The sequence below is a fragment of the Spea bombifrons genome, chromosome 5, assembly GCF_027358695.1.
Source record: "Spea bombifrons isolate aSpeBom1 chromosome 5, aSpeBom1.2.pri, whole genome shotgun sequence".
NCBI classification, from domain to species: Eukaryota; Metazoa; Chordata; class Amphibia; order Anura; family Pelobatidae; genus Spea; species Spea bombifrons.
Genome location: NC_071091.1, coordinates 72,102,099 through 72,128,823, shown reverse-complemented (window position 1 = coordinate 72,128,823; position 26,725 = coordinate 72,102,099). Strand labels below are relative to the sequence as shown.

Below are 26,725 nucleotides of genomic sequence, written 5' to 3'. Positions count from 1 at the left end.
TTCATATTAAAGTCCTCTGATTTATTGGTCCCCAGACTCATATCTTCAAACTATGATTGGTTATATCTCCTTCCGATGCTGCCACCAGCTGTATATCCCATGGACAACATCTGTAGTGCTATCTTTTATTACACCACCACCCAGTGCTGTAATGACATTATATTTATTTATATAGCGCCAGCAGATTCCGTAGCGCTGTTACAATCAGAGAAATACACACAATAACAACAGAAATTTTCCCGATCTGGTATGAACCCAATATTGGTGCAGAACCACACACTTGTGCGGTGTGCATATCATGTAGGTGCGTAAAAGAAATAAACTATATGTGCATACATATAATTTTATTATTATTTTAACGGCCATGTATACATCTTCATTGAACATTTAAACATATCCTTCTTCCCTAAATTGCTTGTTTCTCAACACAATAAGTAAATAGAACTATGAGGCTTAAGCAACATAAACATATTTGCTTTTTTTGCTTTCTTTACTTTTAAAGGATTATTAACCAACCATTGTGATTAACTAATCCTGTTTCAATGGAACTCTTGAATACAAAGTGAGAGAGGAGTGGCCTGCATGCTGTATAAATAAAGGCAGGTTCCTACTTCACGCCATGTAGGGAGTCATCACTGAAAACAACCTTTCTGGAAAATGGTAAGAATACCGGAAAAAAGTAACTATCTGTAACTGGCTTTATGCGTATATACATGGAATTAGCTAAAAATATTGTACTGTTAATTTAGTGATGTGTACGGCCAGCCAAACATTGGAACGTCAGCTATTGTGGACTACCACTCTCATCAAGCTCTTTTGAGGAAGCAGCATAGAGGGTCTATCCAGGAGGGCAAGCAAAATTATATCAATATTGAAAGTTTTTATTTATTTTTTAAACATATGTCCTGTAAAATATTTTAGGATATGTAGTTCCAAATGTTTAATAACATTAATAAAGGTGAACAATGTAATATTAGTAGAGTAGCTTGTATTATAGAAACTGTGTTATTTTTCTGAATGAGTCCTGGAGAAAGCTAATATACCTAGCTCTCCACCGATGGTGTTTTGAGCCCTCTCTATGGACTATCTGTGTTTCGTTAAGGGGTTTATTCACTAAATGGAGAGTTGTGGTTTCAGATCCCTCTCATCACTGTTTTTTTATGAAGGGGGAACGCTGGCATTTTTCACCCAAAAAGATGGGCTGAGGTGCTCTTGTACAATGCATAATTTAATGGGCTATGGGAGATTTCAATCATTTAGCTGTGCATTATATAAGGGCAGGCAAGCTCCCAGCAGTTCAGTCTTCATAATGCATAGTGAAGTCAAGGAGCACAACGAAGGCACTTATTAATAAAGTCAATTATCGAATAACAGTAAATATACCAACTTAAATACAAGTAATTTGAAAACATTTCAAAACATAGAATTTGTTTTTTTATATTAAACTGGATAATAGCCAAACAAAGGTTTATTTCTAAACCCAGTACAAGTGTCATTGTCTATAATTGTAGTTTCATTAAGCCTTTTTTTTAAGTAATATTATTGTGCTGTCTTTGTTCGGCACTTGCTTTTTACTACATATGTCCAATAAACATATAACATAAAGAAATAGCACTGGTACTGTTTGTTGGTGTTTGAATCTCCACACGATCCAGGACAAGCTCCTGTGGTAGAACATGCTGCTTCAGAGAGGCAGTCATCAATATTTACAAAGCTCGATAAAAGGGGTATTGTACCATAATGTATTTACCTGGGGTACTGCCCTAAGCCTGATTTAGGGTAGCACTTCTAGCCTCTGAGGCCACTGTCCTCACACCATACCCTGATGCTCAGTATCTTAAAGGTGTGCGGCACCAGGTACTAAATACTATGAAGGCTATGAAGGCTAATGTAAATAGGCCAGTTGGGGAGATCAGAGATCGAAATGTCTACTACTACTACTAGTACTGCTACAACTGCTACTGCTACTACAACTGCTGCTGCTACTACTACTACTGCTACTACTACTACTGCTACAACTGCTACTGCTACTACTGCTACTACTACTACTGCTACAACTGCTACTACTACTACTACAACTGCTGCTGCTACTACTGCTACTACTACTACTACTACTACTACTACTACTACTACCACTTAGCAACTAGCTGTCGTTCCTAGATTTTCATGCACTGGTCAGACTTATTTCTATTCTTCACAACTGAGATCTAATACAATGTAAACATCTGATTGGAACGTTATGGTTTAAGCAATTCTAAACCTTATGGTGACTGTTCTAGAGTAATCAGATATAATTGTGTACAATAAAAAAAATCCTAGAAGTTGATGTGTATATAATATTAATAAAATGTATTTTTATTTTTTGCTGTTTTTCAGATTTTTCTATTATCTGTCCTGTCTTTGTTAGTATGCCAAGCTGTGTTATCTCCCATTTCCAACGATGCAATATTTCAGTATGTCGATGACCATAAGGATGAATTTGTTCAGGTAATTAAGAATATATATATTTTTTAAATAAAGTTACTTTTTTCTTTTATATGTGAACTTAGATAACAGTGAAGGGGTGCTCTACAGACAGGTGTCAGGGATTCAAAAAAAGTAGCAACATTTTACTATGTAATAAGGACAGCCATGAATCTCTTGTATTACTAAAACAGCTACTGTAAGTAAATACTTTTCTTTATACAGAGGCTGAAGGACTGGGTGGCCGTAGAAAGCGATTCCAGTGACCCAACAAAGAGAGACCTGGTAAATAATATGATGCAGATCACAAAAGACTTCATCCTCAAGCTTGGTGGAAGCGTTGAGATGGCTGAAGTTGGTGAACAAGAGGTATGTAACTGTTAATATGTAGCATTATAATAAGAGTATAACATGTTTAAAGGTAAGAGTAGGTCCTGAAGTATAGGGAGAATGGGAACGGTGTAGAAATGCATGTGTAAATGCAAGTAAACATTGTGTGTTGTTTTTTCAGCTTCAGTCTGGGAAGAAAATCCCTTTGCCACCAGTTATCCTTGCTGAAATTGGAAATGATACAAACAAGCCTACAGTCTGTTTTTATGGACATGTGGATGTCCAGCCTGCAAACAAAGCAGATGGATGGTTAACAGAGCCATACACCCTTGTAGAAAAGGATGGTAAGTCTGTCAGCCATGTTTTACACAACTGCTTTGTGGAATGGGCTTTCTGATTTCTCATTTACCGTAGATCGAGAATAGCACTATATGGATACTATATGGATATGTATACACACGGTATCTAATGCTTCATGAATGCAAATGAGCAACAAAATTGCTATGCATTAAACTTTGTATGCTCCACCTCTGACTTTTAATGTCCAGTCTGTCAATAATATCTGGTCGTTGTGGTGAGTACGCACAAGCATGGTTACATGTGCTCCCGGTGCGGATTTGACTGAAGCCAGTAGCACCTTCACCATGGAAGGTTGCAGATGTTGGTATTTCTGGTCAAAAGCACCAAAGAGATGTGAAAAGGTATGGATTAAATAATGACAAAAAGTATTTGACTGTTCTTATAACCTTCATATTAATGAGTACATACAGAGAAGGGATATTCAGCTTGTATACGTACACAAAATAGGGAACTCCACTAAAATACGCTAAAGTTGATATGAATGTATTATTTGCAACGTGATCTGCTCATGCAACCATCTTTTAACATCCAAACCCACATCAATAACTTGAAAACGTAGCAATACATTGATGAGCATAGTTTGACCACTCTGTTCTGCATGTTTTACTTTGAAGGCAATCTGTATGGTAGAGGCTCCTCTGACGACAAAGGACAAGTTCTGGCACTGTTGCATGCAGTGGAAGCTGTTAACACAATCGTAAGTAAAGAAATGTGCAAAAGTGCGTCTCACTTAAAAATTGTTCAGACATTTCAGTCTAGAACTATAAGCAATATTACTAATAGTAATTTCAATCGATAACATTGACAAAATCACCCTCTGTATCTTCAGATGTTAGAAAAACATCCTTTTGCTGAAGGCCAAATAAGTGTTTGTTGGTCCCTTTCTCCCCATGTATTATGTGCATGTAACAATGACTTAATAACTCGGATTCAATCATTTGGACTTGTTAATTACTTGGAAATTGCAGCGCCTCCTTACGGGTTTTAAACAAGTATCCTTTTAATCATAGTTACACTAATAGCACAGACTGCTAAGCCAATTGAAGCTTCCCCTAACTCTTTTGAGCAGGACATCACTTCTTACAAAAAAGTGTGATGGGTTCAGTGTTCACTAATAAGGCATAAGAATGCCAAGATTTTCCACAAACAACAGGATTGCATTGTCAACAATCCAGGACAACACAGTCCAATGACATTCAACAGAGCTCAAGGCAACATTGGTATCGATGAGTGAAGATTATTCACAAATACATATAAATAGAACAGATATGATTGATCTGCTGCTGTCTTTGACAACCTCGTTTTATTAACTACACAATTTAACTGTGTTTTGCTGTCAAGGGCCTTCCCGTAAATGTGAAGTTCATCATCGAAGGCATGGAGGAAGTGGGGTCCAATGGACTGGACAAACTGGTTGAAGAGAAAAAGGATACATTTCTTTCCAATGTAGATTACATTGTAGTCACAGATACCCCGTGGCTCAGCAAAAAGCCAGGGATCACATATGGAGCCAGAGGAAACTGCTACTTTTTTATAGAGGTAACTCCTGTCAGAATAATATATCTTTTTAGTTTTTATCATGCTCCCTAAGGTGCCTGGCATTGTCTACACACTACATCCATATCGCCCAACCCATAAATGGTTAATAGCACAGTATGAAGGTGAGCTATATCATTTAAGCAGTAATCTGTCTTATCCAGTAGAAGAAGGCCCACGGTGGCTTTCCACCACTCAGAAGCTGTGTCTAGTCCATATATATATATATATATATACACACACATTTCATAATCAATATTTTGCCTTCAACTGTAAATGGTTAGTTCCTAAAAGGAAAACTCAAGGAGTCGGCTACAGACTCAAGGAGTCTGCGTTCAGCCAAATACATTCCTGCAGGTGTCTCTCCTTTTTTCTTTTCATCTGAAGAAGGGATCAGTGCAGTTGTGAAAGCTTATTTTACTCTACATCTTTTCCAGTGTTGGTCCAAAAAAAGGTATCACCTTCAACACAACTCCATCCATTTTCACATATTTGCACAAAAAAAAGAGATTTGTTCTATATCCACTACTAGGTAGAAAAGTAGTTTTTGGTTTAATCAGAAAGTTATATTGCCCCAATAATGTAATCTGTGTTTCTGTACAGGTGCAGGGTGCACGGAGGGATCTTCACTCTGGTGGCTTTGGAGGAACAGTATATGAAGCTATGAGTGATTTGATATACTTGCTTGGTAATAACTGTGGCTTATTTTTTTAGTTTCATGGGACAATGCATTTGCATGACAAATAAAACCAAAGACAGAACTTTCAGAATACAGTTTATCCAGCTGCACGATGCAAATTGTCATCTGATGGGTTATGAATAAGTCCTGTTCATGCTGAATAACCTTTAAAATCAAATCACTAATAAACTGTGGATAGCATTTTTCCAGCTGGTTACTCTCCAAACCTCTGCATAGTTGTATTGACTTTTATTATTATTTTATTCTTTTTCTGAAGACACCCTTGTAGATGCGAAGGGCCACATCCGGATTCCAGGGATTTACGATGGTGTAGTCCCACTAACTGAAAAAGAAATTAAGCTTTATAAAGACCTTGAATTCAAGTTAGATGAACTACAAGCTGACACAGGAGTTACAAGGTTCCTCCATGATACAAAGGTGAGATCAATCAGGAATTTCCATATCAAAGTCTAACAACCAGACCCTAAACATCTTCTTGTAGACAGTGATCCAGTTACTGTCTATCCAGAATTACTGAGCTTTGTGGCTTTTTCTCACTGATTGTGTTTATTTGCCAAAATATATGCCACACCTGTCTTCTCTCATCTCCTATATCTGCCCTTCCCACTCCTATATCTAACACTGTCTCCTACACCACTCTTAAAGCCTGCAACGCATAACCCCATCTTCCCACAGTTCCCATGTACTGCACTACAGCATGCATATGCTTCCTTCTTTGCTTTTCTTGTTCAAATAAACATATACATACAATATATAGTCATAGGAAATACAGTAAATCTGCACAGTGCGTGCACACATAGTACTAGATATATGTCTGTATGTAATTTTCTTTCTTCCTTACCATGTATATTCATTTTAGTAACCCCATCCATGTGAAAAGCATCAGTAATCGAATAGAAAGGAAGGTAGAAGATTAATTATATGTACCGGTAGGTTATTTTATGAAGAATTAAATGCTATTGGCAGCCAGTTTTAGGAAGAAAGTAATATAACAAGCTGAGGCCTCCTCTTTTAAATTTACTGAGGACTAAAATTTGATTTTCAGTCTCTGAGTACTCAGTAGAACGATATGCATGTCCCATTGTTTTCGGTTCCCAGGTGCCAGAGAATAGACTGACAGTTCATCAAGACATGGACAGGGAATTTATGCATAGGATGGGCAGAAGATTATCTTGAACAAAGGTTAAAAACCTTTAAACTAATTCATTTCCATTATTTTGTCATGTAGGAAGAATTACTCATGTACAGATGGCGCTATCCTTCCTTGTCAATACATGGGATAGAAGGTGCTTTTTCTGGATCCGGAACAAAAACTGTAATTCCTGCAAAAGTAATTGGCAAGTTCTCAATTCGTCAGGTTCCCAATATGAATCCCTCAGTTGTAGAAAAACAGGTATGTGAGATTAGCCATCATATTATTTTTTATTTATGTTAAGATATATATATATATGTATATATATGATTGCACAGTGTGCTTATGGATTTAAAGAGGATTTCGAGCATTTACCGAATGAAGGATTGGTTTAACATGTTGGATACCAAGAAAAGGTAGATAATCATTCTTCAGGTGTAAAGCCACGGTATCTGGGAATATACTTAACACTAAGTTCTCTTGAAAGAGCCAACAAAGCCCCAAGTTCTGATATATGAAATCTGAACAATGAATAACAATTGGTTCCTTTACCCCTGGTCATCTATTTGGAACAAACTTTTAACGACACCAAATAAAAGTTGAACCTCAATTTACCTTGGCGGGTGGCAATACTTGATTGCCACAAAGTGCCACCTTGGATTCATGGTTATGCTGCAGAAATATAAGCAAGCAATAGCTCAGAACGAGTATATTACTAATTAAAAATATGAAGCACACTGAAGTGTGATTACTTGGGTGTATCTTTTCTTAAGTTATTATGCCTGCAAATAAATCCTAAAAAATAACTTGCCAGGATTTTAGAATGTCACTTCCCACATTTAATTTGTAATTGTTTTATTAAATGTTGATCAGAGAACTACAAACATAGGCACCGTTGTTATTCCTGACAGTTGAACTTTTCAAGTACTACGGTGTTTCCTGATTAGATATTGACTATCAGAGTTATACATATGAGTCAGTGAACATTTTGTCGGTACCTGCAGTGAATACCCCACACCGCACCAGAATTACTTTTTAAACATAACCCCACTGAATCATTTTCAGCGCATGAAACAATTGGTTTGTGTCTTATTTTTGCTAGCGTGTGGTTTACTCGCAAATAAAGATTACAGTTACGCTAATCATCAGTGCTGAACTGAACAGATGAAACCATGTGGTGTTGATATCTCTTTTTGTAGGTAGTCGACTACTTGGAGAGCAAGTTTTCTGAAAGGAAAAGTCCTAATAAAATGAAAGTATCTATGATTATTGGTGCAAAACCATGGCTAGCTGACATGAACGAGCCTCAGTATGTGGCTGCCAGAAAAGCAGTAAAAAGAGGTAAAAAGTGTTTTTTCCCCCCATAAATTACATAAATGAGGTCACTGCTCAATGCTAATATCATGTGGTGTAGTAGTATGCACCTATGTGCATTTTCTTATGCAGCTGACAATGCTGAAAATCAGCTATTCCCAAAACATGTTTTAAAGAACCCATGTACAGTTAGGGTTTTAGAGGGACTGTATTATAGCCCATCGAATACTCAGACCATTCAGGCCTCAGGAGATATACAATAATCATATATGGAATGTGGACAACCTTAGCTTGTGTATGACAAAAGCATGTACACGTTAGATCAGAGCTTAACAGTTCCTAGATATCTTTATAAGGTGCTATTTCGGATTTGTTGAGCTGTGAAATGGGCGACATACAGTAGTCAGTGGTTGAGAAAAGGTACGCATCTATGGGAAGGGAGCGGGGAGCCGGTAAGAAAATTAGCAATTGACCAAAAGAAAGCTTTCATTCCGGTATTCATTCTTCTTCTGCCTCCTAGTGTTCAATACAGATGCTGACATGATACGAGCTGGAGGAACTATTCCGATTGCAAAGAACTTTGAGGAGGTGCTAAAGAAGAGTGTTATGTTATTGGGAATTGGTGGACCGGATGACGCTCCCCATGGACAAAATGAGAAGATAAGCATGTAAGTTGGTAGTTAACTATATTGCATTTGCACAATATACTGCCGATAGATACTGTACATCACCCATGTGATCATGAATGGTTGGGGATGAAGTCAGATGCATTAGCATTTCAGGCTGCTGGTTACCAGAAATACAATTAACTCCTAAATCGCCAATGTGTTTTTATATTCCTTAATTAAGGCAAAGGAGGCATTCTTTGCATTAATCACGATTTCGTAATCAGGCATACCATCACACACAATCACTCAGCAGGAAGCCACTGGTACAACCAAACGGGCTTCATACCACATAAGGATGTATCCATTATGTCCTAAGGGGAAAGAGCTAAAGCTAAACTATAACCTAGACTAAAAGAAATAAGTTTTGTTTGTAAGGAAAGCGCCACATTAGTATGATGGTTGTTATACCACCGGAGCTACTTAAATAAAAATATTATGTTTGTCTCTGGGGAGCTAAAATACTCTTCTTTTTTATAGGTACAATTACATTGAAGGCACAAAACTGTATGCATCTTTTCTTCAAGAACTTGCATCCCAGAAGGCACCATAATGGACAATCTGGAACACCGTAGAACCATCCGTTTAAACGTGCCATTACATTTGGTGGCAAAATCTGTTTTTAGGGAAATTTAGATTGCGTTACACGTGTGTTACTTAACGATGCTCTATATTGGATTTGGTTTGTTTTTATTGCCCTTTTTGAATTTTGATAGTCTTTTTTTATTCATTCATTTTAACATTGTTATTGTTATAACCGGATGTAGTTCAAAACACACATCCTTAAGTCATTCCATTGTAGCTGACTTTGAAGTAGGCAAGGAGGCCATAGTAACACACTGGTGATTTTTAATCGCAGGCTCTTTCTGTGACATTTTGCCTACAGAGCAAGTACACAATTCGTGAGGATTGCCGAAGGGTTTAAACCCTGTGAATGAGGTCAGGGGTAAATTATTCCCTAAAGTGCACATTTGCACGAGACCAGCAGCTCCGGCAGTTTTTAGTATGCATTATGAAGGGTCAACGTTGCCATGTATAACACATAGTGAAATCAGTGAGATATCTTGAGTCATTTTATTAAGCAATGCATGATACAGGACCAGCTCAGCTCTACTAGTTGGAGATGCTCACTGAGCTTAGCCATCTATAATGCCCAGTGAATTGAAAATGTGACCCACTGGAGATCTCACCCTTTTAATGAATAAACATAAAATGGATTTTATGGCATGAAAATGAAAAAAAAATAAAAACAAAAAAGGTCACGAGTCTCTCTATGTGTGTAAATAGGTTATGCATTAGTGGAAATATGGTTTCCCCTTCCACGTTGTGAATGCATAACTCTGTGTGAAGAGGTACAGTTATCTGACTCTTTCGCGTTTATGTCAGAAGCACCACACTCTACAGAAATATTGTCTATATATATATATATATATATATATATATATATATAAGCTGCCCAGGGCTTGACTTTTCAAACTCTAAATAACAGCATGGATATAAACCGAGAAGACCATGGACTGACGCGAGACACTAATAATTCACACATTCTGTTGACCATGCAAGCAAAACTACTAAACTTTATAATGTGTGGTTTGGCTTTGTTTTTAATAGTCGATCCCACCACTGGGGATCACCGGCTTCCTGCTCACACATATTATAATACACACACACACACACACACACACACACATCTCTCTAAATCGCCAGAATCCCTTAGGCAAGCAGTATTAAAAATGTTTGTGATTTTTACAGTACCCAGGGGATTTTAGCCAAACATGCATTGGGCTATCGTTCAGTAGTGGCAACTACTGCATAAAAGAAATCCCAAGCAAAACTGAAAAAAAAATAAAAAGAGACAAAAAAAAAAAAAAATACCAAAAAATCCTTTTAACATTTGCACCAACAATTATGTTCTGTGTGTTTCTATGATTTCAAAAGAAAGCCCTTCTTGTCCTGAAAAAAAGCACATATAACTTGCGTGGGTACATCAACCAGGGGAGAGCGGAATCATGATTAAACCTACACATTATTATCATGCATTATTTATTGTTTTATGTAGCGCCATCAGATTCCGTAGTGCTGTACAATGGGTAGACAGGATGCAACAACATATGGTAAAAACAGCAAGTAAATACGGGTTTTAGTACAAAAGGTAAACACCGCCATCCCCCAAACAGAAACAAAGTGTGTCAAAAGAATCCCATGATATAGATACATTTTTCTTGGTTATTTAGGGTAAAAAAAAGATGTTTCACACCTCATCTCCTATTGCTGTTACTCAGAGAATTAACTATATAGACACAAGTGAAGGGGGGATTCGAAGGGGGGGCATCAGCCTCTTCACTTCAGCTCAGCCCTGAATTTTAAGATCAATAATAATAATAATTGCACATGGGACTGGACGGTGTCGCTCGCCACTCCATTAAACCAGTATGATTTTTATCCTGCGATCGCTTAAAACAGCACATACATGAAAAGCACAAGATAGAGAAACAGCGTCCATACAGTAACAATGCTAATAATCACAATGCTATGTGTAATATGGAGTACAGGGGCAACATGATTCCAAAGCCAAACCAAGGCAGAATAAACATTCGCAATCCACCTCGGCACTTAGCAAATACACCCCTAATAATAAACATTTCCACGTTAACCTAAACAAGGGACATACTAAAACGAATGACAAAATGGAATGCCCATAGACTTTAATGGGGAGGAATGCCCATAGACTATAATGGGGAGGAATGCCCATAGACTATAATGGAAGGGAAAAGAATAATTGATTTTGAAATAAAAGCTTAAGAAATAGCATTTAGATCTTTGGCACACATACTCCCCTAGCACACACATGTGATCTAAAACTCAGATTACGTTGGATTATAGCTGTTTTCTATGGGATGACAGGTGAATGACAGTATTGAGGGAATGCCCATAGGATATAATGGGAGAAAAATCAAACCTTTTTTTCAGACAAAACCCTCTGAAATATCATATAGATCTTTGGCACATATACTCCTCTAGTACAGAGACAGGATCTAAAACTCATATTAAGTGGGATTATAGCTGTTTTCTATGGAATGACAGGTGAATGACAGTATTGATGGAATGCCCATAGGATATAATGGGAGAAAAATCAAACCTGTTTTTCAGACAAAACCCTCTGAAATATCATATAGATCTTTGGCATATATACTCCCCTGGTACAGAGACAGGATCTAAAACTCATATTATGTGGGATTATAGCTGTTTTCTATGGAATGACAGGTGAATGACAGTTTGGAGTGAATGCCCATAGAATATAATGGGATAAAAATTAAACTTGTTTTTTAGAGAAAACCCTCTGACATATCATATAGATCTTTGTCATGTATACTCCCCTGGTACAGAGACAGGATCTAAAACTCATATTATGTGGGATTATAGCTGTTTTCTATGGAATGACAGGTGAATGACAGTTTGGAGTGAATGCCCATAGAATATAATGGGATAAAAATTAAACTTGTTTTTTAGAGAAAACCCTCTGACATATCATATAGATCTTTGTCATGTATACTCCCCTAGTACAGAGACAGGATCTAAAACTCATATTAAGTGGAATTATAGCTGTTTTCTATGGAATGACAGGTGAATGACAGTTTTGAGGGAATGCCCATAGAATATAATGGGATAAAAATTAAACTTGTTTTTTAGAGAAAACCCTCTGACATATCATATAGATCTTTGTCATGTATACTCCTCTAGTACAGTTATAGGTTCCAAACCTCATATTAAGTGGAATTATAGCTGTTTTCTATGGAATGACAGGTGAATGACGGTATTGATGGAATGCCCATAGGATATAATGGGAGAAAAATCAAACTTGTTTTTTAGAGAAAACCCTCTGACATATCATATAGATCTTTGTCATGTATACTCCCCTAGTACAGTTATAGGTTCCAAACCTCGTATTAAGTGGAATTATAGCTGTTTTCTGTGGAATGACAGGTGAATGACAGTATTGATGGAATGCCCATAGGATATAATGGGAGAAAAATGTAACTTGTTTTTAGAGAAAACCCTCTGACATATCATATAGATCTTTGTCATGTATACTCCCCTAGTACAGTTATAGGTTCCAAACCTCATATTAAGTGGAATTATAGCTGTTTTCTATGGAATGACAGGTGAATGACAGTATTGATGGAATGCCCATAGGATATAATGGGAGAAAAATCAAACCTGTTTTTCAGACAAAACCCTCAGACATATCATATAGATCTTTGGCACATATACTCCCCTAGTACAGAGACAGGATCTAAAACTCATATTATGTGGGATTATAGCTGTTTTCTATGGAATGACACGTGAATGACAGTTTTGAGGGAATGCCCATAGGCTATAATGGGAGAAAAATTAAACTTGTTTTTTAGAGAAAACCCTCTGACATATCATATAGATCTTTGTCATGTATACTCCCCTAGTACAGGTATAGGTTCTAAACCTCATATTAAGTGGAATTATAGCTGTGTTCTATGGAATGACAGGTGAATGACAGTATTGATGGAATGCCCATAGGATATAATGGGAGAAAAATCAAACCTGTTTTTCAGACAAAACCCTCTGAAATATCATATCGATCTTTGGCACATATACTCTCCTAGTACAGAGACAGGATCTAAACCTCATATTAAGTGGGTTTATAGCTGTTTTCTATGGAATGACAGGTGAATGACAGTATTGATGGAATGCCCATAGGATATAATGGGAGAAAAATCAAACCTGTTTTTCAGACAAAACCCTCTGAAATATCATATAGATCTTTGTCATGTATACTCCCCTAGTACAGAGACAGGATCTAAAACTCATATTAAGTGGAATTATAGCTGTTTTCTATGGAATGACAGGTGAATGACAGTTTGGAGTGAATGCCCATAGGATATAATGGGAGAAAAATTAAACTTGTTTTTAGAGAAAACCCTCTGACATATCATATAGATCTTTGTCATGTATACTCCCCTAGTACAGAGACAGGATCTAAAACTCATATTATGTGGGATTATAGCTGTTTTCTATGGAATGACACGTGAATGACAGTTTTGAGGGAATGCCCATAGGCTATAATGGGAGAAAAATTAAACTTGTTTTTAGAGAAAACCCTCTGACATATCATATAGATCTTTGTCATGTATACTCCCCTAGTACAGAGACAGGATCTAAAACTCATATTATGTGGGATTATAGCTGTTTTCTATGGAATGACACGTGAATGACAGTTTTGAGGGAATGCCCATAGGCTATAATGGGAGAAAAATTAAACTTGTTTTTTTAGAGAAAACCCTCTGACATATCATATAGATCTTTGTCATGTATACTCCTCTAGTACAGGTATAGGTTCTAAACCTCATATTAAGTGGAATTATAGCTGTGTTCTATGGAATGACAGGTGAATGACAGTATTGATGGAATGCCCATAGGATATAATGGGAGAAAAATCAAACCTGTTTTTCAGACAAAACCCTCAGACATATCATATAGATCTTTGACACATATACTCCCCTAGTACAGAGACAGGATCTAAAACTCATATTATGTGGGATTATAGCTGTTTTCTATGGAATGACAGGTGAATGGCAGTATTGATGGAATGCCCATAGGATATAATGGGAGAAAAATCAAACCTGTTTTTCAGACAAAACCCTCTGAAATATCATATAGATCTTTGGCACACATACTCCTCTAGTACAGAGACAGGATCTAAAACACATATTAAGTGGAATTATAGCTGTTTTCTATGGAATGACAGGTGAATGACAGTTTGGAGTGAATGCCCATAGGATATAATGGGAGAAAAATTAAACTTGTTTTTAGAGAAAACCCTCTGACATATCATATAGATCTTTGTCATGTATACTCCCCTAGTACAGAGACAGGATCTAAAACTCATATTATGTGGGATTATAGCTGTTTTCTATGGAATGACAGGTGAATGACAGTATTGATGGAATGCCCATAGGATATAATGGGAGAAAAATCAAACTTGTTTTTTAGAGAAAACCCTTTGACATATCATATAGATCTTTGTCATGTATACTCCCCTGGTACAGTTATAGGTTCCAAACCTCGTATTAAGTGGAATTATAGCTGTTTTCTATGGAATGACAGGTGAATGACAGTATTGATGGAATGCCCATAGGATATAATGGGAGAAAAATGTAACTTGTTTTTAGAGAAAACCCTCTGACATATCATATAGATCTTTGTCATGTATACTCCCCTAGTACAGTTATAGGTTCCAAACCTCATATTAAGTGGAATTATAGCTGTTTTCTATGGAATGACAGGTGAATGACAGTATTGATGGAATGCCCATAGGATATAATGGGAGAAAAATCAAACCTGTTTTTCAGACAAAACCCTCTGAAATATCATATCGATCTTTGGCACATATACTCTCCTAGTACAGAGACAGGATCTAAACCTCATATTAAGTGGGTTTATAGCTGTTTTCTATGGAATGACAGGTGAATGACAGTTTGGAGTGAATGCCCATAGGATATAATGGGAGAAAAATTAAACTTGTTTTTAGAGAAAACCCTCTGACATATCATATAGATCTTTGTCATGTATACTCCCCTAGTACAGAGACAGGATCTAAACCTCATATTAAGTGGAATTATAGCTGTTTTCTATGGAATGACAAGTAATGGCAGTATTGATGGAATGCCCATAGGATATAATGGGAGAAAAATCAAACCTGTTTTTCAGACAAAACCCTCTGAAATATCATATAGATCTTTGGCACATATACTCCTCTAGTACAGAGACAGGATCTAAAACACATATTAAGTGGAATTATAGCTGTTTTCTATGGAATGACAGGTGAATGACAGTTTGGAGTGAATGCCCATAGGATATAATGGGAGAAAAATTTAACTTGTTTTTAGAGAAAACCCTCTGACATATCATATAGATCTTTGTCATGTATACTCCCCTAGTACAGAGACAGGATCTAAAACTCATATTATGTGGGATTATAGCTGTTTTCTATGGAATGACAGGTGAATGACGGTATTGATGGAATGCCCATAGGATATAATGGGAGAAAAATCAAACCTGTTTTTCAGACAAAGCCCTCAGACATATCATATAGATCTTTGTCATGTATACTCCTCTAGTACAGAGACAGGATCTAAAACTCATATTATGTGGGATTATAGCTGTTTTCTATGGAATGACACGTGAATGACAGTTTTGAGGGAATGCCCATAGGCTATAATGGGAGAAAAATGAAACTTGTTTTTTAGAGAAAACCCTCTGACATATCATATGGATCTTTGTCATGTATACTCCCCTAGTACAGTTATAGGTTCTAAAACTCATATTAAGTGGAATTATAGCTGTTTTCTATGGAATGACAGGTGAATGACAGTATTGATGGAATGCCCATAGGATATAATGGGAGAAAAATGTAACTTGCTTTTTAGAGAAAACCCTCTGACATATCATATAGATCTTTGTCATGTATACTCCCCTAGTACAGTTATAGGTTCCAAACCTCATATTAAGTGGAATTATAGCTGTTTTCTATGGAATGACAGGTGAATGACAGTTTTGAGGCAATGCCCATAGGATATAATGGGAGAAAAAACAAACTTGTTTTTTTTTTAGAGAAAACCCTCTGACATATCATATAGATCTTTGTCATGTATACTCCCCTGGTACAGTTATAGGTTCCAAACCTCATATTAAGTGGAATTATAGCTGTTTTCTATGGAATGACAGATGAATGACGGTATTGATGGAATGCCCATAGGATATAATGGGAGGAAAATCAAACTTGTTTTTCAGAGAAATCCATCTGACATATCATATAGATTTTTGTCATTTTGAACACTGGTGACACTTGTAATATGTTGGTCACCAGAATGAGGAATCTGCACACACACCAAAGGCACTCTGGTGCTTAACTGCGCCAGGAAGGGCCAGCTCCCCAGTAGATCAAAATAAATAAAGGCTCCAGGCACTCAAGGGTTTCAGCTCAGGCAGATTTATTAAAGGAAGACAGCAACAACGTTTCAACCTTACAATGAGGTCTTTATCAAGTTGATAAAACTGTTATTTTGTTGAATTGAGTCCTCACACAAGTATGCCTTCCACTCTTCTCTGATAAAACATAAGTTTGCCAGTTGGTAACAAGCAGCTGCAATAGACAATAATATGTCACAATTTTATTTTGCTCTTTCTTTTTCCTCATGGAATCTATGACCATCACCTCCCTGGTATTAAAAAGGATTACACCAAGGCACCAGTGCTGTCCGCAGCCCCAGGAATCCGTGTTAAAAGGAACCAACAAAATGTCTTTGTTTAAGGCGACATTTTCCCCCAAGAAGCTGTAGAAAATGTCTGCTCTTCCTCGCACCAAACTTTGGTAAATGTAGGTGGGCACATCAAAATCTTTTGTGTAAGATTTCTCTGGCAGATGAAGTTGCTTATGGCTTCTTCAATAGCTTCATCACAAAGCCATTGTCCGGGATCCAGTGTTTTCAAAATCTGTTCTTTTACTGTTTCTAGCAATTTGTTATCTGAATCTGTTGGTGGCAGGTTCCAGGGGGTTAAGTCATCCCATGCAACAAGTTCATTCATTTCATGCCCATCCTTCTTTGGCGTTGAGTGTTTAGGCAGTTGGCCCAAGGATTTGATGGAAATATCAAACTCAATTATGGCTATATGACTTTGTGGCCAGTATAACTGAGCTGCAAAAGCAAATTCTGCATTTCTCACCACTAACTAAAGTAAACCATCTCATACTTACAGGCAATAGGAAGCAACTTCGAATAAAGTAAACATTGCCCTAGTAAATTAGATAAATGGTTTAAATGTTATAATGAGGCTTAAAGTGATATTTATTAATTAAAATAAACTGAGATAGTGGGTTCTATCCAATTATGTGAGATAAATCAGTTATTGTTTTTTTGACTGAATAGGTTGTATTTCCGTCTATGGTATTCAATGAGCTGAGATAGATTAATTTAAGCCTCTGAATAGAGCCGGATATTTCAATATGCTGATTTAGACATGTGTTAAGCTGGACCAAACTAGGTTTATTCGGCTGTTAAAACATTTCCAAATTAGCCCAGCAAAATACATAATTAAATTGGTAAGATTTATTTAAGGCTATGATTAACCCGTTAATGACCAGGTTTTTTTTTTTTTTTTTTTTTTTACAATGCTTTCCAAAAAAAATATCAGATACATTTCCATCTTTATTCAACTATGATTTCCTGCCAACTCAGTCCATCCCTACAAATTATATATTGTGTTTTTAGAAGACAAGTAGGATCTTCATTTGAAAAAAATATATTTTATACATAAACCATTATTTAATATGAAAAAAAATTCTAAAAATAGGAAAAAATCAATTTTCACAGTTTATTCTATTACAAAATATACATAGCCAGTGCAAAGTAAGAAAAAAAAATGTATTTAGGTATTTGTCTTGATTTTGGAAACACCTCATATGGCTGGTATTTATTTTGGTAGTTACTGGGCTAAACTGGGTTACTGGGATATATATAATATTTAACCCACAAAAGTGGCCAGAAAAAGCTATACTGCTGTATAAAGGTATACAGTGCCCTCCACGAACATAGGCACCCTTGGTTTAAAATGAGCTAAAAATGCTGTGAAGATTTGTCTTTATTGTTTAACCCTTTCATCTTTTCTTCAAATAACACACAGAAATGCTCTGCTATCATGGATATCAAACAATTGCAAACACAACACAGGTTTTTTTAAAAAAAAATAAATAAAAATGAAATATATGTGTGGCAGAATTATCGGCACCCTTTTAGTTAATACTTTGTGCTTACCTCCCTTTGCCAAGATAACAGCTCTAAGTCTTCTATAATGCCCGATGAGGTTGGAGAATACATGGCGAGGGATCTCAGATTCCTCCATACAAAATCTCTCCCCATCTTTTAAATTTCAAGGTCGACGCTGGTGGACTGTCCACATGTCTATGGAGTTCAAATCAATGGACAGCGATGGCATTAAAAAAGCTACCACCATATTTAACTGTGGGCATGTGGTCCTTTTCCATATGGCTACCTCTCTGTGTGCGCCAAACCCACTACTGGTGTTTATTGGCAAGAAAACTCTTCTTTGGTTTCACAAGACCATAGAACCCGATCCTATCTGAAGTTGTAGTAGTGTCCGGCGAACTGAAGCCAGTTGAGTTTGTTTTTGGATGAGAGTAGAAACTTTTTTCTTCAAACCTTCCAAACAACTTGTGGTGATGTAGGTGACGTTGGATTGTAGTTTTGAAGATTTTCTGACCCCAAGACGCAATTTATTTCTGCAATTCTTCAGCTGTGATCCTTGGAGATTTTTTTGCGACTAGAACCATCCTCTTCACAGTGCTTTGAGACAATATAGACACACATACTCTTCCTTCCAGGTTCCTTAATTCATAACATTTCCAGTTGACTGGAACTCCTTAATTATTTCGCTGGTGGTGGAAGTAGGCATTTTCAGTGCTTTTGCCATTTTCTTAAAGCCACTTATAGAAAGTGACGGCAGATAACAACCATTCGCCTCATCCAGTCTGCCCAACATCTTAAAACTTTCCTTAGTACCTGGCCTTATCTTATATCTAGCTTAACCTTATGCCTATCCTATGCTTTCTTAAACACCTTCTCTGTATTAACATCTACCACTTCTGATGGAAGGCTCTTCCATGAAGTCACTACCCTTTCAGTTAAGAAATATTTTCTGATGTTTCTCCTTTTAAATAAACTCCCTTTAAGTATTTTAAAACTTAAATCATATCCTCTGAAATAATTACCCCCTAAATCCCTTTCCTCACACGTTGAGGTTAGGACCGTATCAAATATTCTATACTCTGCCCTTGGGTTGTTTTGCACTGGTGCATTACTTTGCATTTATCAATGCCACAGCTCTGACCATTTTTCCAGTTTATCTAAATCATTTGCCATTTGGCTTATCCCTCCAGGAAAATAAACCCTGTTGCAAACTTTTGTCATCTGCAAAAAGACATACCTTTCCATCAACAATATCACTAATAAAAATATTTCCCATTTTGTGAAGCTCAACAATCTTTTGCCCCACATCACAGCCATATTTTTTGGTTTTACCCATTATGATCAATAGGGAATTTGGCCTATGTGTTACCTAATATTTATACCCCTGTGAAACAGGAAGTCATGGTTGAACAACTTCCTATTCCAAGTCACCCAGATGTACTAAAAAATGTAAACTATCAATGGAAACATACGTCAAGACAAATTTTCACAGCATTTTTTGCTCATATTTACAAAGTGTGTCAATCTTAGTGAAGGGCACTGAATACCTTTATACAGCAGTATAGCTTTTTCTATACTTTTGGGGCCAAACTATAATATATATATACATATATATATATATATGTTTGAAAACAGTGATTTCATATTTTACCCAGTAACTACCAAAATAAATATAAATACCAGGCATAGGAGGTGTTTCCAAAATCAAGGTAAATACCTAAATAAAGTTAGATTTTTTATTCTACTTACTTTACACTGGCTATGTATATTTTTTAATAGAAGCAACTGTGAAAAGAATGGTATTTTTTCGAATTTGTTTTCAATATTAAATGGTTTGTGTATATTAGATCCTACTTGTCCTCTAAAAACTCAATATATAATTTGTGGAGATGCACTGAATGAGTTGGTAGGAAATTATAGATGAATAAAGATGGAAATTTATCTGGTAGTTTTTTTGGAAAGCATTGTAAAATAGACGCTGGGGTTAATCACATCCTTTAAAGAAATCTTACCAATTTAATTATGTATTATGCTGGGCTAATTTGGAAATGTTTTAACAGCCGAATAAACCTAGTTTGGTCCAGCTTAACACATGTCTAAATCAGCATATTGAAATATCCGGCTCTACTCAGAGGCTTAAATTAATCTATCTCAGCTCATTGAATACCATAGACGGAAATACAACCTATTTAGTCAAAAAAACAATAACTGATTTATCTCACATAATTGGATAGAACCCACTATCTCAGTTTATTTTAATTAATAAATATCACTTTAAGCCTCATTATAACATTTAAACCATTTATCTAATTTACTAGGGCAATGTTTACTTTATTCGAAGTTGCTTCCTATTGCCTGTAAGTATGAGATGGTTTACTTTAGTTAGTGGTGAGAAATGCAGAATTTGCTTTTGCAGCTCAGTTATACTGGCCACAAAGTCATATAGCCATAATTGAGTTTGATATTTCCATCAAATCCTTGGGCCAACTGCCTAAACACTCAACGCCAAAGAAGGATGGGCATGAAATGAATGAACTTGTTGCATGGGATGACTTAACCCCCTGGAACCTGCCACCAACAGATTCAGATAAAAAATTGCTAGAAACAGTAAAAGAACAGATTTTGAAAACACTGGATCCCGGACAATGGCTTTGTGATGAAGCTATTGAAGAAGCCATAAGCAACTTCATCTGCCAGAGAAATCTTACACAAAAGATTTTGATGTGCCCACCTACATTTACCAAAGTTTGGTGCGAGGAAGAGCAGACATTTTCTACAGCTTCTTGGGGGAAAATGTCGCTTAAACAAAGACATTTTGTTGGTTCCTTTTAACACGGATTCCTGGGGCTGCGGACAGCACTGGTGCCTTGGTGTAATCCTTTTTAATACCAGGGAGGTGATGGTCATAGATTCCATGAGGAAAAAGAAAGAGCAAAATAAAATTGTGACATATTATTGTCTATTGCAGCTGCTTGTTACCAACTGGCAAACTTATGTTTTATCAACAGTTTTATCAACTTGATAAAGACCTCATTGTAAGGTTGAAACGTTGTTGCTGTCTTCCTTTAATAAATCTGCCTGAGCTGAAACCCTTGAGTGCCTGGAGCCTTTATTTATTTTGATCTACTGGGGAGCTGGCCCTTCCTGGCGCAGTTAAGCACCAGAGTTCCTTTGGTGTGTGTGCAGATTCCTCATTCTGGTGACCAACATATTACAAGTGTCACCAGTGTTCAAAATGACAAAAATCTATATGATATGTCAGATGGATTTCTCTGAAAAACAAGTTTGATTTTCCTCCCATTATATCCTATGGGCATTCCATCAATACCGTCATTCACCTGTCATTCCATAGAAAACAGCTATAATTCCACTTAATATGAGGTTTGGAACCTATTACTGTACTAGGGGAGTATACATGACAAAGATCTATATGATATGTCAGAGGGTTTTCTCTAAAAAACAAGTTACATTTTTCTCCCATTATATCCTATGGGCATTCCATCAATACTGTCATTCACCTGTCATTCCATAGAAAACAGCTATAATTCCACTTAATATGAGTTTTAGAACCTATAACTGTACTAGGGGAGTATATGGGCCAAAGATCTATATGATATGTCAGAGGGTTTTCTCTAAAAAACAAGTTTCATTTTTCTCCCATTATAGCCTATGGGCATTCCCTCAAAACTGTCATTCACGTGTCATTCCATAGAAAACAGCTATAATCCCACATAATATGAGTTTTAGATCCTGTCTCTGTACTAGAGGAGTATGTGTGCCAAAGATCTATATGATATTTCAGAGGGTTTTGTCTGAAAAACAGGTTTGATTTTTCTCCCATTATATCCTATGGGCATTCCATCAATACTGTCATTCACCTGTCATTCCATAGAAAACAGCTATAATTCCACTTAATATGAGGTTTGGAACCTATTACTGTACTAGGGGAGTATACATGACAAAGATCTATATGATATGTCAGAGGGTTTTCTCTAAAAAACAAGTTACATTTTTCTCCCATTATATCCTATGGGCATTCCATCAATACTGTCATTCACCTGTCATTCCATAGAAAACAGCTATAATCCCACATAATATGAGTTTTAGATCCTGTCTCTGTACTAGGGGAGTATACATGACAAAGATCTATATGATATGTCAGAGGGTGTTCTCTAAAAAACAAGTTTGATTTTTCTCCCATTATATCCTATGGGCATCCACTCAAAACTGTCATTCACCTGTCATTCCATAGAAAACAGCTATAATCCAACGTAATCTGAGTTTTAGATCACATGTGTGTGCTAGAGGAGTATGCGTGACAAAGATCTAAATGCTATTTCTTAAGCTTTTATTTCAAAATCAATTATTCTTTTCCCTTCCATTATAGTCTATGGGCATTCCTCCCCATTATAGTCTATGGGCATTCCTCCCCATTATAGTCTATGGGCATTCCATTTTGTCATTCGTTTTAGTATGTCCCCCTAAACAAAGCTTTCAACAATCTCCATGATCACATTGACGTCATGCGGTAACGCTCGGTGGGCTGCTTGTATATAATAGAATGCTAGTATATGAACCACATACATCTTAATGTACATAATGAAATGAAGCGATTCCAGCCCCGGCTCGCTGCTAAGCACGCAAACACAACTATAGAGCTCCTTTACGGGAGAGCGCGCCAAATCCCACTCAAGAGACCACGTGACAGGCTTCCTGCCATCCCTCTGCGTGCTTCACTGTCACTGTGACGCAGGCGCGTACTGTTTCTACGGCGGGCCACAAGTGACCAAGATCGTTGCAAGCGAACGCGGAGACTTTCCTCGCACAAGGTAAATGAAACATAGCACGGCAGACACTAACACCCCACCGATCAACGGAAGTTTATTTAGGATGATTTGCGAGCGATACACAACGAAAAATGTCGGCGCCTCCCTTTATCTCATGCTCTACTTAGGCCTACTGCATGTCTGGGGCTTTTTGGGCCTCTGCCTTGCCGTCGTTTTGTGTTGTACGGATGAGTAGCAGAGGAAGGGAGGGTGAGGAGGGGGGAAAGCACCAGCCTCTGATTGGCTGACAAGTCCAGTTTACCTCTCGCTTCGCCTGTGTAGGTTATCTGGGCGCTTGTTACGACGGAACTGTGTCGTCACTGGAAAACGTCATATAAGTATGGCGTATTGGTTTTATATGAAGAAAGTTACATTTGGGTTACTTTTCGCTTATTAAAATAGTAACATAAATTTTAAAGAAAGTTATGAAGTGGTGAATGTGCTACTTAGCAACAGATCACATGTATACATGCTTACAAACGTCATTAAGGACAGTTGCTGCAGCGATCACTTGGTGCTGCATCTATGAAATGATTAATGGCACCCATTTCAAAGAGTTATATAAATTTAGCATCGTTCATATATTATTTAAAGGTAACAATAGATAAAATAGTATTTTTGGGGGGATATTTGGAATTACATTGGCAATGCAAAATATCCATCATGGCATTTATCACAATGTTGTAATCCCTTTGAAATGTTATTCATCATTAGGCTTTTGTGGAATTTAGAGCCCATTTCTTCTAACTCACTTACTGTACCCATACAAGTTGTATAGAAGGGATTTCCTTATATACCGTTATTTTGATTGTATAATAAATGTGTGTGTAAATATATATATATATAGTTACTATAAAAAAGCATAAAATGTGAAACATCTAGAAAAAAGGACTTTCTGATCTTTTACACATCTATAAAAGCTAATGAAAGAACCTGCTAAATAGAATTCTGCTATTTGTCCTGAGTTTAGAAATACCCAATGTTCTCATAATTTTGTTTTTTTGTGTGTGCAAGTTATAGGGCAATAAGTACGAGTAGCGTATTACTATTTCGAAACCATTATTTTCAAATATATCCATACTGCCCCCATGTCCTACTTACCCCCATCAAACCATTTATTCTTGAAAACTAAACACCCTTGAAAACTAAACACACAACTATTTTAAATGCTAGTATTTTAACTCTTTACATGCACTAATTCTGCTATCAACCTTTGTCAAACTTTGTGGTAGTCATTTTTTTTTCCACACATATTACTTCAGGTATGAATTTACCACTCCTGGTATATACCGCAGCCAAACAACACCCCAATATGTGTTCAGCAACCTCTCCTAAGTAACGTGATAACACCCATGCGTAAGTTTGGTAGGTTGTTTGGAGTTAGTAAGCCACATTCAGTTTTTCGACTTTTTTGCCCCCATGTCCCCTTTGGGGCATTTTGGAACCTGGCCAATACAATTTACCTCATCAGACCATATATTTTTGAACACTAGACACCCCAGGGTATTTCCGTGCACTACTTTTACCACCAGCCTTTGCCAAAATTTGTGGTGGTATTTCTTGTGGGGGGGGGTTTTCACACACATTGTACTTCAGGTATGGATTTACTGCTCCTGGAATATATGAAACACCCCAATATTTGGCGAACAGACGGGGCCTCTAATCCAGATTTCGGTGTTGGTATATGTCTCAGCCAAGAATGCTGTTGAGTGGTCAGAGATGATAAAAAAATTACGTTTGGTCCATGCCTGATCTCTGCTAACGCTCAAGGATTGGTAACAGACAACATGGATGTCTTACCAATATAATAATAATAAAAAAAAAAATTCAAAGTAGGCCAGCTTGCATATATATCTCTTAATCTAGCAAAACACTCCCTGTATTGTTAAGTCCACATACTATGCCATAGCATGTGTTGTTGGTATGTTGGATCCACTGTAAATCATATGCTACTGTATTTTTAATTTCCCTACTATTGATAGTGTTGATTTCCAAATAAGTAACAGGTCATCAGAGATTCAGATAACTTGTTAAGATAATGAAAGAGAAGCAAATTACTACTACAAGGGAGATGCATAATTTTAAGGAGGTTTTGATGACGTTCAATTAGTAACGTTATGAATGTAAACCTTTCTTTTCCATATGAAAAATGTAAGGATGGATTTAGTGTAATGAGGTTCTGTCTAGGTGAATATTCTTTGGATATATGTGTTAAAATAATCATCAATTGTGTCAGCAGATAAAAGCCCTTTCTCCTTTTTCCATCATTTCATTCAACATGCTTTTTGAATTGCTGTTGGAAGAGTAACCCTTTCAGCACTTTGCTGTACAGTGCTTACCCATCTTCAGACTAAAAGATTAAAGGAATAATACAGCCTATAAAAGTCTTTATAAAAATTAATATAATTATCTTTATTTCCGAGCAGAATTATTTACAGTTCAATTTTAATGCCACTTTCCCTCCAAAAAATATAGTATCTATATGCACAGCTTTACTATTTTGGCAGCTCTGTTAGTCTAGCTACAGACACAATTAGGGAGCAAAGCTTTATCTCCTGCTTTTTCCCAACTATTAAACAGGGTTAAAGATACAGAGCGATACAGAACATATGTTTTAGGGTTAAATTCTTAGGATAACAGTCTAAGCAAGGCATTAGCAAGTGAGAACAAGACAGAATGGCTGTGATATGCAGGTACTTTGTTACAATGAATGGCTAATATTGACATCTACACATAACGGTACCATGCAGACTCAAGTACTGAGTTCCTATAAACTATTTTATACATTTTCTACCTGCACACAAAAAAATGCAGAAGAAAGCTCTAGAAAGCTGCAGCGTACTGGCTCATCCGCTCTGAGATTCAAGCCAGTTTTTACTTGAGCATATCCTCTGCTGAGGTGGAGGAGGTTTCAACAGATATAACATACCGGGACAACTCCTTTTCTGAGAAATTCTCCAGAGCCTCATGCGTAAAATTCAATCCACATGGAGATTCATTGAGACTAACTTGTACTAACATATAAAGCCAACATAATACTGCTTCTCCATACATTTCTGCCTTTATAACAAAATACTCCACCACTGGATCTTTGTTCTTCCTCTGAGCTAAGGCTTTCCTCCTCGCTTATCATCTCTTCCTTTTCCAAGACTTCACTCGTGCTGCCCCACACCTGTTGACTTCACTTCCACCTAACCTCCAACTTTCACCCTCCCTCTTAAAGAAAAATCTTAAAACCCACTTCTTCAGAAAAGCCGTACAATCTTTGTAGCTAGAACTTCCTACACCACCTCTCCCCTGTCTCCATACCTTATGTTTCTCCTCACCCCATTCCCTCTTGTGTAAGCTTGCCAACAGTGTCCTCTCTACATAATGCATTTTAGTCTTTCAATACCCTTTAATATACGTATTGTAAGAAGTCCTGTATACATGTTGGGGCTATACAGTATAACTGAAAGATAATAATAATTCTGGCCCTTTATACTACATAGTTTGTGTAACAATGTGTATTTTTGCCGACTTTATTAAATGTATTCATTTGTTCTTACTTCTCTGGCTCTTTTTATTATTATTTCATTATTGTATAACCTAAGAATTAT

The 26,725-nt window shown here is 36.8% G+C and overlaps 2 protein-coding genes and 2 long non-coding RNA genes across 4 annotated transcripts in view; 2 read left to right on the top strand and 2 right to left on the bottom strand.

Annotated features, from left to right (window-relative positions):
• The first annotated feature begins 619 nt into the window (after positions 1–619).
• Positions 620–26,725, top strand: part of LOC128498071 (beta-Ala-His dipeptidase-like) — a 419,628-nt gene continuing 393,522 nt past the window's right edge. Inside the window, exons 1-12 of the mRNA XM_053468356.1 lie at positions 620–660; positions 2,377–2,487; positions 2,689–2,832; positions 2,975–3,137; positions 3,768–3,850; positions 4,495–4,692; positions 5,293–5,377; positions 5,646–5,806; positions 6,618–6,782; positions 7,721–7,862; positions 8,356–8,503; positions 8,981–9,215. Of these exons, the coding sequence (XP_053324331.1) occupies positions 658–660; positions 2,377–2,487; positions 2,689–2,832; positions 2,975–3,137; positions 3,768–3,850; positions 4,495–4,692; positions 5,293–5,377; positions 5,646–5,806; positions 6,618–6,782; positions 7,721–7,862; positions 8,356–8,503; positions 8,981–9,053 (1,476 nt within the window). The 5' untranslated portion in view covers positions 620–657 and the 3' untranslated portion in view covers positions 9,054–9,215. The remainder of the gene's footprint in view (positions 661–2,376; positions 2,488–2,688; positions 2,833–2,974; positions 3,138–3,767; positions 3,851–4,494; positions 4,693–5,292; positions 5,378–5,645; positions 5,807–6,617; positions 6,783–7,720; positions 7,863–8,355; positions 8,504–8,980; positions 9,216–26,725) is intronic.
• On the bottom strand, positions 9,478–9,754 carry LOC128498080 (uncharacterized). The gene is made up of 2 exons (XR_008354384.1): positions 9,679–9,754; positions 9,478–9,630 (listed from the first exon to the last, which is right to left on the bottom strand). It is a non-coding gene; the product is annotated as an uncharacterized LOC128498080 (long non-coding RNA).
• LOC128498081 (uncharacterized) lies at positions 16,511–17,331 on the bottom strand. Its single transcript, XR_008354385.1, has 2 exons — positions 17,292–17,331; positions 16,511–16,679 (listed from the first exon to the last, which is right to left on the bottom strand). It is a non-coding gene; the product is annotated as an uncharacterized LOC128498081 (long non-coding RNA).
• Positions 23,029–26,725, top strand: part of ZNF407 (zinc finger protein 407) — a 239,543-nt gene continuing 235,846 nt past the window's right edge. Inside the window, exon 1 of the mRNA XM_053468365.1 lies at positions 23,029–23,129. The gene's annotated coding sequence lies outside the window, so the exon portion shown is untranslated. The remainder of the gene's footprint in view (positions 23,130–26,725) is intronic.